This window comes from Dermacentor silvarum, chromosome 9, assembly GCF_013339745.2.
Source record: "Dermacentor silvarum isolate Dsil-2018 chromosome 9, BIME_Dsil_1.4, whole genome shotgun sequence".
Classification (NCBI taxonomy): Eukaryota; Metazoa; Arthropoda; class Arachnida; order Ixodida; family Ixodidae; genus Dermacentor; species Dermacentor silvarum.
In genome coordinates, this window is record NC_051162.1 from 85479317 (window position 1) to 85498783 (window position 19467).

A 19467-nucleotide genomic window follows, 5' to 3' on the forward strand; every position below is an offset into this window, starting at 1 on the left:
AACTAACTAACCAACTAACTAACTAACCAACTAACTAACTAATTAATTAACTAACTAACTAACTAACTAACTAAATAAATACATAAATAAATAAATAAATAACGCTATCTTCAGGAATTCAATAGAGACAATTTTTCGGCACGTGATACACGTCAACTTAGGAACAGACGCAAGAGAATACGGACGATTGCAAAATAACAGGGTGTAGGACAGATTTACAAGTGATTGAAGTGCGATCTGGTAGGTCACACATCGAACAATGTATGGAAAACTGCATGCTGTCATTGAGGTCTCTAAACTTCGCCTACAAATTGCCATCTTTACTTTCGAAAATGGTAGTGGCATAAAACGATCTAATTCGTTCTATGCTCTTAACGCTGTGGCGTTAAAAAGAACCGACCATCATGCGGTCCCGGTTATCGCGTTTCAATCGGTGAGCACTGTACATTTACATAATAAACTCGAACGGTTGTCTACAACCCAACGAAAGGCATTTAGCCCTAAAGCGAATATTTTTGAAAGAGATTATCTTAGTTATTTGGCTAATTAAGTGCAATATTAAAATATTATCCGAAGAGCGCCACATGAGGCCAAATCATGTCTTATTGTTAAGACAGGTAAAGTGCACATAAGACATTGACAGTGGGAAGAATAAGGACATACATATGTCACCTGAAGATGTCGCCTTATCAACTAGTTCGTTTACAGACACTAGTCCAGCATATGCTCTTGGTTTCACCCAGCTACTGTTTACTGCTTTTCTTTCATCTTTGGATGAATACATGCGAAAAAGGATATATATGCAAATATCTTGTTGAAATCGTTGTCTTACTACCATTCTTCCCTCCATCTTTTTACATAGGCTAAAATTTGCACATGGTGCTTCTGTATCTCCGCGAGTTACGCGATGGTCTCGAAAATGTAGCCTCTGCTATGGATAGGTTAAATACAAGACCATTTCTTTAGAAACGCACGCGTTCGTTTAGATCCTGAAGAGACAGCTCTCATATGATTTCTTTCAGTCACACAGAGAAAATTATCTCCAGGCTCCTGGGATGTTTGGCTACTACAAGGGCTTGGATTAAATAGTTTTGTTTTCATTCTGAATGCATTTTATTACTCACAGTGCTGTATTAACACTTAAGCAATCTTAAGTGGGTACCCCGTGAATCTGAGAAACATTCACATATGTCGAGATGAACCGATACCTTACAATTCACTGTTCTGAACCACTGCAATCTTGTACTCATAAGAAGATCCATTGGGATACTTGTCTTACCTGTACGTATCCAACCGTCATTAGTGGTGAAGCTTGCCGTTTCTTCCGGGTTTTTGTAGTAGCCGACCATAACGTGAGGTGTGTGAAAGAGCACTTCCCCTGGCTGGTTCGACCCCAGCACGGCTCCGGAGTTCGGATCCACAACCTGGCAACGTAGACAAAGCCTCTCGTGTAACCGCCTATACTGCAATGTTTTCAACACTCTGGTGCTGCCCGGGAGCACAACTTATTACGGGCAGCGTAGACACCCACTCTACCGAATGAGGCAATTGGAGATTTGGATCAAATTGTGTGCACAACTCATTAACTATGCTCAACGGCGAGGAGAAAATGAAGGACAATATATAGGGTGATCATTTGTAGGTTTTACCGGCTTTTAAGAACCGCCTATGGCATATAGCACAATTATTGTCCTGGAGCTCGATTATTCGCAGAGGAGGACATTACTAGCACCAGAAATGAAAACACAATGTCAACTAACAAAAATGCACTAATAACATTTTAATTATTTAGTTTATAGCACATTGCAATTTACGAATTGTAGCCGGTGAACTTGCAATATGTATCCACTTGAATTGAATTTCCAGTGTAACACCAGTTTCAAGGTATTCTTCCCCAAAGAGTCAGACGAAATACATGGGCGTTCCAGTTACTTTTGTGCTTCAATGCACAACAGAGTGTTTTGTTAAAAAAGTATGTGGAACAGTGCATTTTACGGCGAGTTTGACGGTGCATATCTCCTAACTGGTGTCATTCTGGAAATTCATTCCAAATGGATAGGCCTTGCAAGCTCACCAGCTACAATTCCAAAATTCCTATATGTGCCGTAAAGTAATTAATTGAGAAGGTAATTAGTAATTATTTGTTTATTATATGAATATGTGGCTAAATTTTTCGTGCAAGTAATGCCTGCTTCTCAGAATAAAACTGCTCAAAGACAAGAATTATGTTATCTGCAATAGATTTTTTAACATTACGTAATACTTGAAAATGATTACGCCATAAAAACTGCAGTAACTCCACCGGTGCTGTCTAAGGATGCGTAAGCATACCCCTAAATTTTAGTTGGCCAACCTGCAAATTTTAAGTTGTCCTACCCCCAAATTAAGTTGGCCCACCTACATATTTAGGTTGTTCCAACTTCAAATTGAAGTTGACCCAACCCCAAGTTTAACTCGGCCCACCCCTAGATTTCAAATCGGCCCACCCAAAATTTCAGTTACCCTACTGCTAAATTGGAGTGGGCCACCCCCAAATTTCCGTTTGGTACATCCCTAAATTTCAAGTTGGCCACCCCCCAAAATTCAAGTTGGCCAAACCCCAAATTTAAGTTGGACCATGTTCAAGTTTCAAGTTGGTCGACCCCCAAATTTATTTTGGCCCACGTCCAAATTTCAAGTTGGCCCACCCCCATAATTATAGTTTGCCCACTTGCAAATTTCAAGTTAACCCACCCGCAAATTTAGGTTGGCCCACCCAAACTTCAAGTTGACCCACACCCAGATTTCAGTTAGGCCACCCCTATTGTAAGGTTCTCCATGCATTTCTAAGGAGCTCTACGCATCCCTATAGGTAATAGAGATATTTAGTATTGGGATCTCAAGACCATGGGGCTCCAAGCCGCATTGCATTGGTTTCTCTTGGGTTCGAAGGAGCATCAGAGCTTTAGAATTGGGACAAGAGCACCATTGGGTTGCGCTCTAGGGGTACTGCAGTGGTGAAAATAGAAGGCACTTGAAAGTGAAAAAACAAGAAGAGTCTTACAAATAAAACCTAGTGGAATGCTTTTTTAATTTAAAGAAATACTTGCAAATGCTTGTAACAAAAGTAAGGACTATGTTATTATTTGTACTTGTTTCTGCCACATTTAAGCCGAAGTGGGCGGGGGTCAAAGAACGCGACGCGAGTGTAGTTACCAGCTTTTTGCATTGCCCTGAGTCTCTTGCCTCTAAAGACGCCGAAAATCACTAGAAACATGGCAAGTTTGCTCTGGAACCAACTTGACTGAGTGATACGAGATTTGCATGGCTGCAGTTCGTATGTTCCTCTTGGCTATGATGCGAGTGCTCATTGCCCGCGCGAGCCACCCAAGGTGGCTTGAGAACTCATGCTGTTTCTCGAGTTTAGGGTCTTTGTATTGATGTTAACGCAATGATCCAAGGCCACCTTGGGCTCTACACATGCTCATTTGTGGCCTGCTATCAAAAGCCGCCAACCAGATCAGTCATGATCATCTGGGCGCCAGCTCATCATGGCATTACTGTCAACGAGGTCGCCAACCACGTGGCTCGAGATTTGACCCACCGAGCCGACGCCCAGAAATTTGAACCCGAGCGCATGCACCCTCTAGTCTCACACCAAGACATCACACAACACTACAAGCTAACCCGCAGAACATATGCACCCCCACACAAGTCACTACCTAGAGAGCAGGAGCGATTCCTCTGAGCTCTACAGGTTAACACATTCCCCCACCCAACCAGAAACCAGCTCATATCCCCTACACAATTCTCTCCGCAATGCCGCTTCTGCGCAGAGCCCGGGTCCCTCAGGCACATAGTAGGGGGCTGCAGAGAGGCACCACTCAATCCTCCGAACCCTTACCACACCAACGAGCTTTGGGAGAGAGCCTTGGCCAGCTCCGACCTCGAAGATCAGCAACGGCTGATTGCGAGGGCCCAGGACGCGGCCCGAGCTCAAGGCATTCTGGAATGAGGACGCCTCTCCAAAGCTGCATTTACATATTGAAGATGTTTATTCTCTCTCTTCTTGATGCCTCAATGTGATTGGGACCTGAATTCGAAAACTTTCTAATGTCTTTTAATGCGATAGCGTTAAGGGCCCCATGTCACAGAAAATCAGGTGTAGGTCTCGGTGGCATTGTCTGCAACCAAAAAATTATCCCGAACCACGCAGGCTGTTTGCGTGGTGCATAGGTGTTACTGAACTAATTGAATTTCTCAAAGGAAAATTCATCAGAAAATTTGTAAAGTACGACTCACAAACAATCTACAGACATGATAGTATTGGATTGTAATTTTAATATACAAGAAAACATAATTCTTTTGCGTGGAAACTCAAGCGCAAACCCCTTTTCCAGCTGCAATTTGAGGTCAATCTGAGTAGGAGTGGCTCTGCTTGGTTCTTTGCAAAACCATCCAGATGGCGCTCGAGTCAGTGCATCCGTGGCAGCACTGGCATGAGCCGTGCGGGAAAAAGAAGAAAAAAAAACCAGAAAGCTAACCTTCACGCATAGAGCTTGCTGCCAGCATTTGCCGGTAAAAATTATGGGTGTATAAGCTGCAGTTGCGGGCAAGCGTGAAAAGCAGGCAGGGATTTTTGAATGCTATCGCGTTCTACTAGGGGAAGCTTAAGCCTCCTCCAAGTTTTTAGCTTTTGTTTGTGTTTAGATTGTTTCTTATCACTTATAAAGCTACCAATCTACATTTACACTGTTATAACGATTGGATGTCTTAACATTGCAAATCACGGCGGCCGCATTTCGATGGGGGCGAAATGCAAAAACACCCGTGTACTTAGATTTAGGTGCACGTTAAAGAACCCCAGGTAGTCCAAATTTCCGGAGCCCCCCACTACGGTGTGCCTCATGATCAGGTCGTGGTTTTGGCGCATAAAATCCCATAATTTAATTTTTTAACATTGTAAATAACGCATTTTTGTACAGATACAAGCATTACACTTTTCCCGTGATGTGGCTGGGGTACTCGTCAATGAATGCTTATGCTTTCAAAATTGCAGAAACTCCACCGGAATTGTCTAAGTATACATAGATATACCCCCTAACTTCAGTTGTCCCACCCCAAATTAAGGTTGGCCAACCTCTAAATTTAAACTGGCCAAACCCCAAATTTAACTTGACCCACCCCTAGATTTCAAGTCGGCCCCCCAAAAATGTCAGTTGGGCAACCCCCACATTTCAAGTTGGCACACCCCCAAATTTCAGGTGCCCTCCGTGCACATTTCAGTTGGCCCACGTGTAAAATTCAAGTTGGCCCACCCCCAGATGTTAAGTTGACATACCCCCAAATTTCTAGTAGGCCTACCAACAAATTTCTAGTTGACCCACTTGAACATTTCAAGTTGGCCCACCGCCAAGCTTAAGTTGGTCGACCCCAAATTTCAGTTGGCACACCCATACTGTAAGCTTCCCCATGTATTTTCTAAAGAGCCTTATGCATCCTTATGGGTATCATCCTTGGTTTAATTTGTTCCTGATTGCTTATAAAACTACCAATCATCTACATTTAGACTATTATAACTATCAAACATTGCAACGTACACATTTTTGTGCAGATACAAGGCATTATCCTTTTCACGTAACGGGGCTTGGGTACTCTCGAAACAATGCTTACACACTAAACGTTTATGCATTAATAGTGCCCGGTTGTCGAAACCAAACCACCGCACTGTGTGCGAGCTTTCTTATCATGAAATGACCCTGTTCGGAAAAACGCCATGTATGACCCAAAGTTTCAAAATTGGAAGATGAGCACCTTATAAAAAAGAAATATTGAAAGCGATGCCAAATCGTCTATTAGCGCCCCGTTAGAGGTCGGAGTTTATTCATGTAGCACTTTCTTAGAAAATGATTTGTTTGTCTCGACGCCAAACGAGATGAATTCGGCAGACTCAAAAGATGGTGACCTAATAAAGGCATGGAGGAGTATGGAGGCATTATTCAGTAATGTATACGACGCCCCCCTTCCCCACCCCCACGCCGGGACAATAATGGATGGTAATAACTTTACTGAATTGCCCTGCAGTTTTGACGACCCGGGCTCAGGTCTCCCACGGCGGGACGTCGAGATCTTGTCTCAGCACCGCCTCGCGGGCCTGCTGGACAGTCCAGAGTTGGTCGCCGAGGTCGGAGCTGCGCAGAGCGGCGGCCCACCTCAGCGATAGGGTCTCGGAGTTTAATTCGTTTTTGTGTTGAGCGCAACATTCCCATAGCATGTGTTTGAGTGTAGCTGTTTCCTGTTTGCATATCTTGCATGTGTCTTTTTTGTGTACTGCGGGGAATATCCGTTTGAGGTGAAACTGGTTCGGGAAGGATTTTTGTTTACAGTTGACGTAGGCCACTGCTTGTGCCTTGTTTAGGTCTTTGTGTGATGGTGGGAATGCTCTTCTGGCTTGTTGGTACATCTTTGTAATGGCGTTGTATGTGGTCAGTCTGTCTCATTCGGTTCGGGGGTCTTCCCGAGTGGCCGGCCGGGCGTGGTCCGGGAAAATAAGATATGTTTCTTTAGGGAAGAACGAAGACTTCTTCACAGGTCTGATAACTCATTGATGATGGTATCTGTGGCGTGCGGATGCGATTGGCGGACACTAGGTGCGCTGGGTGTCTGCATTTCCTGCTCCTGATTGACTGAAAATTTCTCCCTTGGAAATCAAGAAAAACATGAAGTGACATAAAGTAAGAAAAGCATGTTTAAACATGGAACCATGGGCTATTGTCAAGGATTGACAGCTCATTCACATCATACGTACGGGGCGGGGCTATAGAGCACATCAAACTTTCCACAAATAAGCAGGGGTCTTGTTACAGCACGACAGCTTTGCTGCAGGCGAAACACATCCACACGAACGTATTAAATTACCTAGTAATGTAAATGGGTCAGAACTTAAGTAGCAAAATTTTGTTATTTAGTCATTACACAGTTATTTTTCACATAGAAGTAAAGTCTAACTCTGCGAATAGTTAAATTCAGGGATTAAAATTTGGTAGCTGACACAGCCGATTTAAAAAAATTACATATTCTAAAAAACAAGATCTGATATACATAAGGAAATTGAACATAAACGCCCTCCAACATACATCCATTTGAATTATATTTATTAAGCACTTGTCTTCCAAGAAAATAATAAGAAAACTTGAGCTCAGTAAGTTAGGTTCGCAGTGAGAGTTTCGACACAGAGATGTAGCCCCTATGTGACCTAGATGATTTTATATACCACCATAGCAGTCAATAAGCTGGCACGGTTGATAACGCCTGCTGTTCTGCGCTCGGCTGCAGAAAGCGCGACTGGTCTGCCCTCCTCCCCCAAACCATGTGTAGTGTAGTCTACACATGTTCACATGTGTAGTGTATATATATTTTTTGGTTATTCTTGGTAACATTCTTTGCCAAGACAACAGCTAAGCCAGTGTTAAACCTTATTCAAGTGTAATAATTTGCATTTATTGAATTTCTTTATGACTTTTCCTGATTATTTAGAAAAGACTGTCTTTTCATTGTTACCCACACGCCGAACCGCATGTCTTCCGATGGCGTGCGGTCGTGCGAAAACTGTCCATGTCGCACAACGATGCACAAATTTCGGTTTGCGCTGCTCGTGTGGAACCAGTGGAAACTTAAATTTGTGCATCTGTGTGCGACAGTTTCGCACGACCGCACGCGTGCGATGTACATGTGATGCCGGGTGTGGTTTGAGTCGGCGTTGATCTGCGAGAGATGCCATACAGGCAGCCGTCTGTTTTAAATATAACCGAATGCTCGCTGATGCACTTGAGGTAAAAACTTCACAACAGCCTCTATAGCCGTATTGCAGAATTAAAATGGTCTCACTGCCAACACCGGGAAGCTCTCGCCCAGCATCTTGGCCAGTACTGACAAAATGTGAGGGGGGGGACGCCGCAGCGCAAGAAACATTTAAAATTTACTGAAAACGCTCCAAGTGAAGCTGATCATTACAAAATGTTCTCTTTTTGTATGCTTTAATCGTCCTCAGACGTCGTCTTATTTTTAAATTGCATCTTCATAGAACTGCTGCATTAACACATTAACGATTGGCATGTGAAAAATGAAATCGACCTCTGATTTCGCAAAGCCGTACCAGATCACAAAATTGCGGCTTGACTAGAAAAAAAAACAGCTTTGATTCACAAAGATCATTCACTGATAAGGCTTTCGGTACGTCTTTAAACTTAACGACAAATGGAGACGCATTTATTCACCGTTGGGAGAAATTAGCTTTACAAAAGTTCCCGGAGAGCTCATATGCAGACAGTTGTACTGCATAACTGTTTTGACCACCGAAAGCCGTCATCAAAGTCACCAAGGCTCCAAGAAGGATAAGTTATCATCAACGATAATAAACTGACTGAATTTAGCGACGTTCTCGCTAAATTACCAGCACTGATTTTGACACGTACACACAGCGCCTTTGTCAAAGTGAGCATATGCGAGCGCGTGCCCTGCGATCCACAATGGGTGCTTAGGTGCCGCCGCTAGGCTTTGAGCTTTCTTCCCTGCAACCATGGCTTGGTGTAGTAGTTATCTCGGCCACCGACAGGTGCCTGTAATTGCTGTCGAGAATTTGCTAGCAGCATAGCAGAAGAATCGGAACTCAAAGCACGCGTTCGCGCGTTGTCTTTAATGAAGGCCCTGCCCGTAGACTGCTAGCCGCAATTGTTCACTGTAGCCAGATATATATATATATATATATATATATATATATATATACAGGAAAAGAACAACACCGAATGGCTCACCTTCATTCGTGCTGCAGAGACTGGGAAGCCTACGTCACCTGCCGTGATCTGTCCGCTAGGCGGCGCTGCAAGGTACCCGCTCACTTCAGTCATTCCGTAGCAGCTTCGGAGCTCGGACGGTGAGCACGCGGCCAAGATCGCCAATTTTGTTCTTTCCGTCATAAGTGTTCCCAGGCTGGTGAATTTCTTCACTAGCGGAAACGACTGCCCAGCTCGCTTGGCTTCATGAACGATTTCAAGGAGCTTCGTTGGCGTTCCATGCACAACGTTCACCTGCAAGCATGAGTTATTCATCGCCTCTGCGAGAGCACCGCCAACTAACAAGCATGCTTCTTTTACAATATAGCCATGTTGTGCAGCGTTATCTCCCGACAGATATTAGAAGGCCAACGCTTAAACGAAGCACGATAAGAAAGAACACAGGTTTTCTTGTGTTTGAATTAAAGGCTGCTCTTGCATAGTCTGAAACATGTTCCACTAACCATTCCAAGTGTCTATCTCACTGTACTTCACTCCCTTTATGTCGACAGCTCAGGTGGAAACATAGATGGTGACGCTTTTTGGAGCGCGGAGAGAAAAAAAAAGGTCTGCTTTTACTCATCCCAGTGAGAAAGTGTTGCCAAATGGAGGATGCTCCTTAGTTGCAAGTGGACTGCGAAAGCTCTTGCGGTGCTTCTCTTATTTCTTTGCAATAGTTTGTGGCGATACTTATAGTCTACGTGATTGGATGAAATAAGCTCATCGAATATTTTACTGTACCCTTTACTGCACCCTTTTGCAGTATCCGCACCCTATATGTTCCCTGTTAGGTGGCAACACGTTTTTCGTTAAAATGTTAAAATTTCCATCGTTGCTTCTTGCTCATGCTTTTTACTTTAGCAGAGCTCGTATTTAGCTATTATTCGATAAACACTCTTGTAGAGACGAATAAATCACAAACGATTGAAGAAATGCCAATGTAAGAGGTAACGGCTTTGAATCACCTGTAGGGAAACTTAACTGGCAGATTTTAGGCGTGGATTCAAGATGTACAACTTCTTGCTGTTTTAGTTTTTTTCGACGGGATTACTGCACTATAAGAATTCAATTCAATACTTCATTTGTATTTCTGTGAGTAACTACATGAGACGCAAATATGGAAGACAGTTTTGAAGTTAGGTAATGGGCGAAGTGCATGTGTCAGGGGCTGCCTGACTGCCTGAGACATGCCTGACAACATCCAACATGTTTCTATGAGTGCCGAATGTTTAGTGGACATGGATCACTCGTGATGATTTACGAAGCACGACAGCAACACATGGATGGCAGTCAACGCAAACGCGTCAAACAAAGAGCTATATATAGAGAAAGAGAAACATATGAACGGTGTCGGCTTTTCCATGAACTATCTATATTTTACGGAAGCGCCGCCATTCCGAGGGTCAGTGGCGCCGCGATTAGAACAGCGGCCCTTCCATTAACGCTCGACACTCCCATGAGTGTGTGTGCGCTGTAAAGCTCTTTAAAATGTTGAAAAACCCTTCCGAACAAATGCGCGAAATAGCCGAATGCTATGGGTGGATCCGTAGATTAAACATACAGTTATAACCACGTTGTAGCACACCTGATATCCTGTTTGTCTCACTTTCATTGGTGGTGCCATGTGTAGGTTTCGATTTGCAAAGTTAACAAAAATAGGTAGACTTATAATCGTGTAAATACGGTCAACATGACCTCAGGAATTTGCTCTGTAACTACACTGATCAAATGCAATTAGCATTACCGTCGACAGTCATAGTGAGATGAGTTCTATTGTGATTATTTTTTCTTGAAATAATACACCTATTATTGCGAAATTTACGACAACAGTTTGGAAAGAATGCTTTGTCAGCCTAATGATTTGATGCTTTCCCTTAGATTCACTTAAGCCTACAACTGACGTCAATGGGCGGAAAGTTCAAACGCACCTGAGACAATTGTGTAAAGAAATTTACGTTTTTATACGAACTTCTTTAAGGTTGTTCGAGCAGAAAACAACATGTGATGTTTACTTTCGGCACGTTTCCCTTCACCTTTGCATCGGAGACTTACCCCGTATTGAGAAAGGTTTCCTAACTTGAAGCCCATGCTTGACTTTATTTAAATGACGCCTGCTGCGAACGCGTTGAAGAAAGGCAATGAGTGTCTTCGGCACGTTCACGGCAGGCGTCATTTAGATCAAGACGAGCATGGGCTTCAACTTAAGACGTATTACTGAATACGGGGGTTTATCACAAAGACAAAGAATGATTTCACGTACCTTAAACTCACGAGATAGACGCTGTCATCGAACACTTAAGCTATTAGCAGCAGGGATATACTGTGGTCTGTATGCGCTTCTTTGAGAAGGTTGTGTGAAATTTTGTGAACGAACAGTTCACGCCTTCTTCTGGATTCTTTCAATTTAGTCACATGTTATCGTGCCTATAACCGTAAGGAAGTTTTATTTTGACTAAATAGGTTGACTGCGGGAACTGCATGTAGAAGAAGATGGTGAACACACCACCTGTCCATTCCTGAATGTTTCCTGAGGAATGATATTGCTTTAGAAAAGGAAATTCATGCTACTGACGCAAAGGCAAGTCGCCTTTAACACGATTGATCACTGTCTCAGGCATCCCCTTCTATACAACAATTATTCAATTTTTTTCACTGCTATGTCTATCGTTCGCGTTTCCAACGTAAAACATGCCTGCATAATAGTCAGCACTTTCTTGTTTGAAATCACGAACTTCTTTTACGCTCTCACCTAACCTTAATACGAAGGTTTTCTTATTCCATGTAATAACGCACTGAATCGTTTCCCAAGAAACATTCGCACAACGTTAAAATGAGACTTCAAGTTTAGCGCGGGCTATCTGGAAAAGAGCAATAGATACGGACTACTTCACCTTGTGATCTCGGAACGCGGCGAAGACGTCAGGCATTGGATCGTATTTGTCGAGAAGCACAATTGTTCCTCCGATTGAGATGACGAAGAAGACATACGTAAAACAAACGTAAAAGGAAATGTTGCCTCCTCCGATGCACACATCGTCCGGTACCGCAAGCTGAAATTTTCTGCAAGTATCACATGCGACATAAGTTGATTGGCAAATACATAAACTTGAACTCCGAACTGCACAATTTTAGTCACTGCTTATAGCTGAGCCTTTTAACAGTTGTAAAGGATAGGGCACCATTATAAGAATAGGGAGAAGTTTTTCGCTCGAGGCTGATACGAAAGCGCACACAGTCCAATTGTCTGGTTGAAACTGACAACCGCCGACATTAATCGATAGAAAGAGAGGGAAAGATTACATTGGAATTCTTTAAATAATAACAATGTTTGCGTAATTTAAGTGAAATAACAGTCTTTCCAATCTTTCCATCGCTTTGGGTACATCTTTTATAGCTCTACTTATTATATGTCACACTTTATCAAATCCTCAGTAAGAGGCGCCATTATATTAAGTACTTATTACTCAGCTAGCGACAGATTTAACTGTTTATATAGGTTACCTTAGCAGAATCGTAGAGGCAGCTCAGCTGCAAACAGATGTTGTAATAGATAATTCATTCATATTGTCATTGTCTTTTGTCTTCCTTTTCTAACTGCTGTGTTTTGTTAAAATTTTCCATGATGCGCCGCAGAACGAAGTTTCTTCAGCAACAAGTTCCGGTAGGAGTTGCCTTTTCATAGCTTTCAACAACCATTTCCCCTCAAGAGTTGCGTTAGTCAAGCCGTTCATCCAAATCTCGTACATAACATCTAAGTTCCAGGGTCAGCATGCACGCATTTTAGTATAAGATCAGCATGTATCAGGCAGTGCAGTGAGATTGAATTAATTGTTCGTATCCATAACAAAATGCCATATTTCACGAAAGGCGGATCATTCACAACAGTACAAAGAGACTTTACACGAAGTGAGGCTCGTAGGTCTATGAGCGGTATGCATAACAGAAAACATTCGCTTGCTAGCAAAAAACGAGTGGCGGCACGTGCCCAAAGACACAGGTGAAGAGGACCGCGACCACGAGGTCACAACGTGAACGTGATGAGGTAACGCGGGTGCTTTTCCCAAAGCGAACGTTCCACGCTGCCGCTCCTTTTACCACTTCATTGTGTCGTGCCTCGGCAGATGACATGACTTACAACAATGGGCGGGCGGTATGATAGCGCGCATCTAGACTCAAGCCGTGTCAGCTCGCCCTCACCCGCTCGCCCTAACATCCGAAGCAGATCACATGACCTCCAACACTCAGCACGCGGCTGCGCGTGCGCAGTGGAATCTTGGACAGCACGGCGGTGGCGGAATGGCACGAACGCGTGTCGGGTGTCCGTATAACTTCTGTTGAATTAAGAAGTGCTCTTGACTACAGTTTGTTTAAAATTATGATTCTTGTATATTGCTCATGAGTCATTATCCACAGTGAATGAACCCACAGTGTTTCGCCATAGCCCAAGTTTTATGCTCTTGTAAATATTAATATTTCCTGTTCATTGTTTCCATCAAAATGCAGACCGAAAACATGTTTACATAAGCGCCGTAGTTTCCGCTGTTATACGTGGTTATTGAACTGATAGAGTCGCCGTTTTTAGAGATAGTGTCGTTCAAAGGATCTTTATTTTTGCAGCAATGAATCATTAGACATTACAGTGTACAATAGCACACGTAATGTGAAATCTTTCTTCAAATGTGTCGGACAATGCACCAGGGTTCTAGTTAATATTTCTTTAAAAAGGCTGACTCAATCACGAAAGGAGCGGACGAACGTACGCAGAACATTAGTTTATAGCTTAGATGCAGTTCGCAGCACCATTATTTTTAAAGTGGTGCTTTTGATTAAAAACATCCTATACTCATTACCACATAAAGTTGCTCCTTTGGTACTCTGCTTGTTAAAAAAAGAAACAGCAAATTTCGGGATTATATTTGAATTTACGGAGTCATCAATACAGCTCCGACTGCAGAACGCCCATTTTATTTTGTGTCACTCGAGTGATCATGCTGAATCAACTTTATTGGCTGAAGAAATTCGGCAAATTCTATGTCCGAGAAAAAAATGAAGTTAAACTCACTCTCGGCAGCAAACTTGTGACAGGAATGTTTCCTCCGTGATTTCAATAATTTTTGAAACGCCAGTTGTTCCTGTAGAATGGCAAACAAACTTGGCACCTGTGTGATGACTCAGAGATTCCGTGTACTTTACGCTTTTATTACTCGTGAAATTTGTGACGTTGATGTATCCCGGTATATCCGTGAAAGAGAACATTGACTGGAAAAAAGAGACGAAAGAGCGACACAGGCCACACAGTATGATTTTCAGTTTTTTTTGTATGAAAGATCAATGAGAAATTTCAGTGCCATTACTGGTCACTAAATAAGCTAAAACCTTCCTATTATAATATCCTTTCGGTCCCTTGTCAAAAACTGGATAACCCTAGAGGAACTACTATATACCAATGTCAAATGGTGACCCTGCATTTTTCTTACACTGACAGCTCCGAACATTGCAATTTTATTTCCTCAACATAATACTGCCACAGTCGTGCTGGGCCATGACTCGCGTTGCGACTGAAATTTTAAGGTAAAGGTATAGCTCTGGGCTAACCTGATTTTTATAATCAAATGCATGTCTAACACAGAACGTCGGTTATACAACGTTGGACGGATTTCGACAAAAGCTTTACATTTAAGCGAAAAATATATATCCTACGAACTTTAGGGAGTAGAATTTTTATTTAGGGCTTCAAATTGTTTACCGAAATCACGAAAATTGATAAGTTAGGAAAATAAGTTAAGCATGACGTTCACGAATCTATAATAGTCTACAAAAAGAAGATATTACGTTTATGTTAACTGCATCTGTTAGATCATCTAAAGGGAAGAAATCAGATGTATAAGCTTCGAACTTAGATAAATTTGTTAGAATGCTTACAAGAGTTTCGTAAGAATCTTGCTCACAAATTAGTTGTATATTTCAGAGTGTAATATCATAAGGCAATTTTGTCCACATTAGATGCGCCCATAAGTTTAGTTTAATGACTTAAGTTATCCACTTGTATTACTGAGTTGAAGTTGTAAATTAGAAGCATCTTTTGCAAATTTACAATTCTAAATTATTGCTGTAATACAAATCATTGCCTGAATAAAAAATACGCCTCCTACATCCAGTAGATTATAACATTGTCTTTCAAGTGCAATGCACCTCACGCCTTAAAAAAACGACTGCTTCGTTGCTATTTATTTAGAAAGAAGCTCTCCATGTGATTTGCAGTGCGACGCCCAACCGAAGTGCGGAAAGAAACTGACGAAGGCTCACATAAATCGGTATTCTTTTTGAAAGCTCCCGACGTAATGCTTCGTCTAGAAAATTCCAGTCGTTGTCGATGCGAAATCAGGCACAGATGGTAAATGTGTTTTCTGTGTCCTGATTGAGCAAAGCGGAACACATGTCACACACACAAACGCACACACACACACACACACACACACACACGAACAAACACAAATGCACAAAACACACACGAATCCACATTCAAAACACAATCACACACACATAAACAAATACACTCAGACACAAACACATACACACATAATTCATGTTCACATGTTTATGTGAGTGGACAGAGAATGCGAGTTTATACTCGCTGGAAAGATAGGAATGCTAGGTCTGGAGTCCATAAAAATGCGTCAGCTGACATCTTTTTTTATGCTTGTCGTTTGGGCCTCGTCAGCACTACTCACTGGTATCAGTTATGTCAAGCATTGTGAGCTCAACTCGTTCTAGTGGCTAACAGTAATGAGCTGTTCTGTTCTGTCAGTGGTTTTAAGAACTTCTACATTTTCGTCTACCTGGGTCAGAGGGCTGCGGCCTACGGTGCCGTGTGGCGAAAGCGTGCCGGCTGATTGTCATTAGTAGACAAACCACCTTTCGGTGGCGTTTTCCTAGTCCTAATTAACGACAAATAAACGATCGGGGTGGCCATCACTTCTCTCTTGTACACTCTTGCCCAAGTAACCAGGTAGTTTTCTAAACACAGGACGCTTTACCCTCGATTGCCCTCCACGGCTGTTAGATGCGAAAGTGCCTGCGTAACTGTCTGGCACCAGAAAAACCTTTCGTTGTCCTGATTAGGTTGTGTTTCTTCTTTCTTTTTTTTGATGGTGGTGGGGAGTTTGGGCAGGTGACGATGATAGCGTATTGTTTAGTGACGACTCCACGGGTACCGATAGGGCATTCATCAGTCTTTACGTTACCAAAAAGACTTAGATGACACGATCCTCAGTATATTGCACAGGAGTATTGGTTCTGCATTGATTTGGTAATTCATGTTATAATACCCTGCCTTTCTCTTTGCTTGTTTCGTTGCCACATCGTACTAAACAAAGACGGTGAGACGTCATAAGACAGTGATGACGTGATAGAAGTTGTTATTATAGTCATCCACAAGAAAACATGCAACAAAAATTCTGCTGATCCCACGCTCTGTGGGAATCGATGTTATGCGAAACATAGTGCAAGGAGCCGACCAAGTTAACGGAGTGACCATGAGAGCACCAAGACGTAGGAGGCTGTTTCATGATCTACATGACACTCATGTCATGATTTTCATGTCATGACTTATCATTTATATCTAAACCCATTTCAGTGGCTTTTGAGTGTTAAGCTCTTTTTGCTGAGTCATTGTCATTTTTCTTGATTCTTGCTCATGACTTTGACTTCTACCATCATCCTTTAGTATTTTCTTATCTTAGTGCCCACGCCAGAACCCATTGCAATGATTTTTGAGTGTTCATCATTTTTTGCTGAGTCATGGTCATTTTTGATGAGTCGTGCTCATGACTATGACTTCTACCACCATCCTTTAGTGTTCCTTCACTTAGTGTCCACGTCCGAGCCCATTCCAGTAGTTTCTGAGTGTTAATCATTTTTCCCTGAGTAATTGTCATTTTTGCTGAGTTATGCTCATCACTAAGTCTTCCACCATCATCCTTTAGTGTTTTCCTTGCTTAGTACCCACGTCCGAACGCATTTCAGTGGTGTTTGAGGCTTAATGTTTTTTCGCTGGGTCACTGTCATTTTAGGCGGCTGTTTCATTACCTACATGACATGCATTACCTACATGACATGCATGTTATAACATTGGTGTCATTACCTATCATTTATGTTTGTCATACACTGTTGTCATACTATGCGAATTTTGGTACCTGCCAAGTTAACGAAACGACAATGAGAGCACCAAGACGCAGTCAGCTGTTTCATGACCTTCATGACACAAATCTCATGATAATCATGTCATGACCTTTTATTTATGTTCGTCATACACACTTGTCATACTGTGCCAATTTTGGTAAGTACCAAGTTAACGAAACGACGTAGGCGGCTAGATAGATAGATATTGTCAAAGTGGCAAATGTTAGCCCAGAAATGCTTCGCATTTAAAACCACTGAAATGGGTTCGGACGTGGGTACTAAGCAAGGAAAACACTAAAGGATGTTGGCGGAAGTCATAGTGATGAGCATGACTCAGCAAAAATGACAATGACTCAGCAAAAATGATTAGCACTCAGAAACTACTGGAATGGGCTCGGACGTGGGCACTAAGTGAAGGAAACACTAACGGAGGGTGGTAGAAGTCATAGTCATGAGCATGACTCAACAAAAATGACCGGGACTCAGCTGAAAACGATTAAAGCTAAAAAACCACTGAAATTGGTTCGGACATGCATACTAAGTGAAGGAAACACCAAAGGATGATGGTAGAAGTCATAGTCATGAGCATGACTAAAAATGACAATGACTCAGTGAAAAGAGCTCAACACTCAAAAGCCACTGAAATGGGTGTGAACATAAATGATAGGTCGCGACATTAATGTTATGACATGCGTGTCATGTAGGTCATGAAACAGGCGTCTACATATTGGTGCTTGCATGGTCGTTCCGTTAACTTGGTCGGCTCCCTGCACTATGCTTCACATCACATCGATTCCCACAGGGCATGTGATCTGCCGGCTTTTTTTAGTATTATTCTTTTTTTGCTAAATAATTGCCATTTTTGCTTAGTCATGACTATGGTTTATATTATCATCCTTTAGTAGTTTCCTTCACTTAGTACCCACGTCTGAATCGATTTCATTGGTTTCTGAGTGTGAATCCTTTTTCGATGAGTCATTCTAGTTTTTGCTGAGGCATGCCCATGAGTATGACTTCTACCATCATCTTTTATTGTTTCCTTCACTTATTACCCATGTTCGAACCCATTACAGTTAATACCAAGTTAACGAAACGACATGAGTTCACCAAGACCACCATGTCATAATATTCATGTCATGACCTATTATTTATGTTCGTCATACACTCTTGTCACACTGTGCCAATTTTGACACTTGTCATACAGTGCCAATTTAGGTACACACCAAGTTAACGAAACGACCATGAGAGCACAAAGACGTAGGCGGCTGTTTCTTGACCCACATGATACACATGTTATGATATTCATGTCATGCCCTGTCATTTATGTTCGTCATATGCTCTTGTTATACTATGCCAATTTTGGTACCTACGCAGTTGACAAAACGACCATGAGGACACAAAGACGTAGGCGGCTGTTTCATGACCTACATGACACACATGTGACATTCATGTCATGCTCTATTATTTATGTCCGTCGTACACTCTTGTCATACAATGCCAATTTTCGTACGTACCAAGATAATGAAACGACCATGAGAGCACCAAGACGTAGGCGGCTAAACAGGTAGATAGATAGATAGATACATAGATAGACAGATAGATACATACTGTCAAAGTGGCAAATGTTCACCAAGAAATGCTTCGCATTTAAAACGTGCAGACATACCTGCAATGCTTAAGCCTGAGCGATAGCATCGCTTTTGACCGCGAACGTGCTCTCATACTGCACAAAAGCAACAAATTGTTGTATGGTTCACTTAAAAGTCATCGTATGTAAATGAGCCACTCCTACACGTCTCATGCGGCGCGGGTTTCCTTATCATGCTAGAAAAGTACTCTACTTGCAAACGAAAACGCAGCTACACTGTTCATCTAAAAGGTGGTGCACGTACCTTGAACTTTATAACCGATGATATGCGGTTGAAGATATCAACATAAGCTTTTCCTGTAAGCAAGTGAGTGGCGTCTGTTCTTTTTGCGTGGTCAAGAAGCTCTTCTGTAAAGGGTAAGACAAAGTTAATTTAAGTCTCACATCCACCATTTAAGTGAAATGATGTTATCTACGTACGAATGGATATATGTAGGCATATAAACGACTTTTTCTGGTGCATGTGCATGAAAAACGCACTACGAACTCATTTTTTCATTTTTCGCGAACACCCTTTTTCAATAAATGTCGACAAAAGTATGCTTATGCCCATATCGCAAAACACGGATTGACCACCTGGGGTTCTTTAACGTGCACTACAACGCAAGCACACGGGCGTTTTTGCATTTCGCCTCCGGCGGCCGCATTTCGATGGAGGCGAAATGCAAGAACGCCCGTGTGCTTGCGTTGTAGTGCACGTTACAGAAACCCAGGTGGTCAAAATTAATCCGGGGCCCTCCACTAGGGCCTGTCTCATAATCAGAACTGGTTTTGGCACGTAAAACCCTAGAAAGAAGAAGAAGAAGAACGAATTACAGGGGCAAAATG

General features: G+C 42.3%; 1 protein-coding gene across 1 annotated transcript in view; it reads right to left on the reverse strand.

Moving 5' to 3' along the window:
* Positions 1 to 19467, reverse strand: part of LOC119463702 (uncharacterized) — a 74053-nt gene that overhangs the window by 31857 nt on the left and 22729 nt on the right. The window contains exons 4-8 of the mRNA XM_049656186.1: positions 18884 to 18987; positions 13873 to 14069; positions 11702 to 11870; positions 8793 to 9065; positions 1280 to 1424 (exon numbers count right to left, since the gene is read on the reverse strand). Of these exons, the coding sequence (XP_049512143.1) occupies positions 1280 to 1424; positions 8793 to 9065; positions 11702 to 11870; positions 13873 to 14069; positions 18884 to 18987 (888 nt within the window). The remainder of the gene's footprint in view (positions 1 to 1279; positions 1425 to 8792; positions 9066 to 11701; positions 11871 to 13872; positions 14070 to 18883; positions 18988 to 19467) is intronic.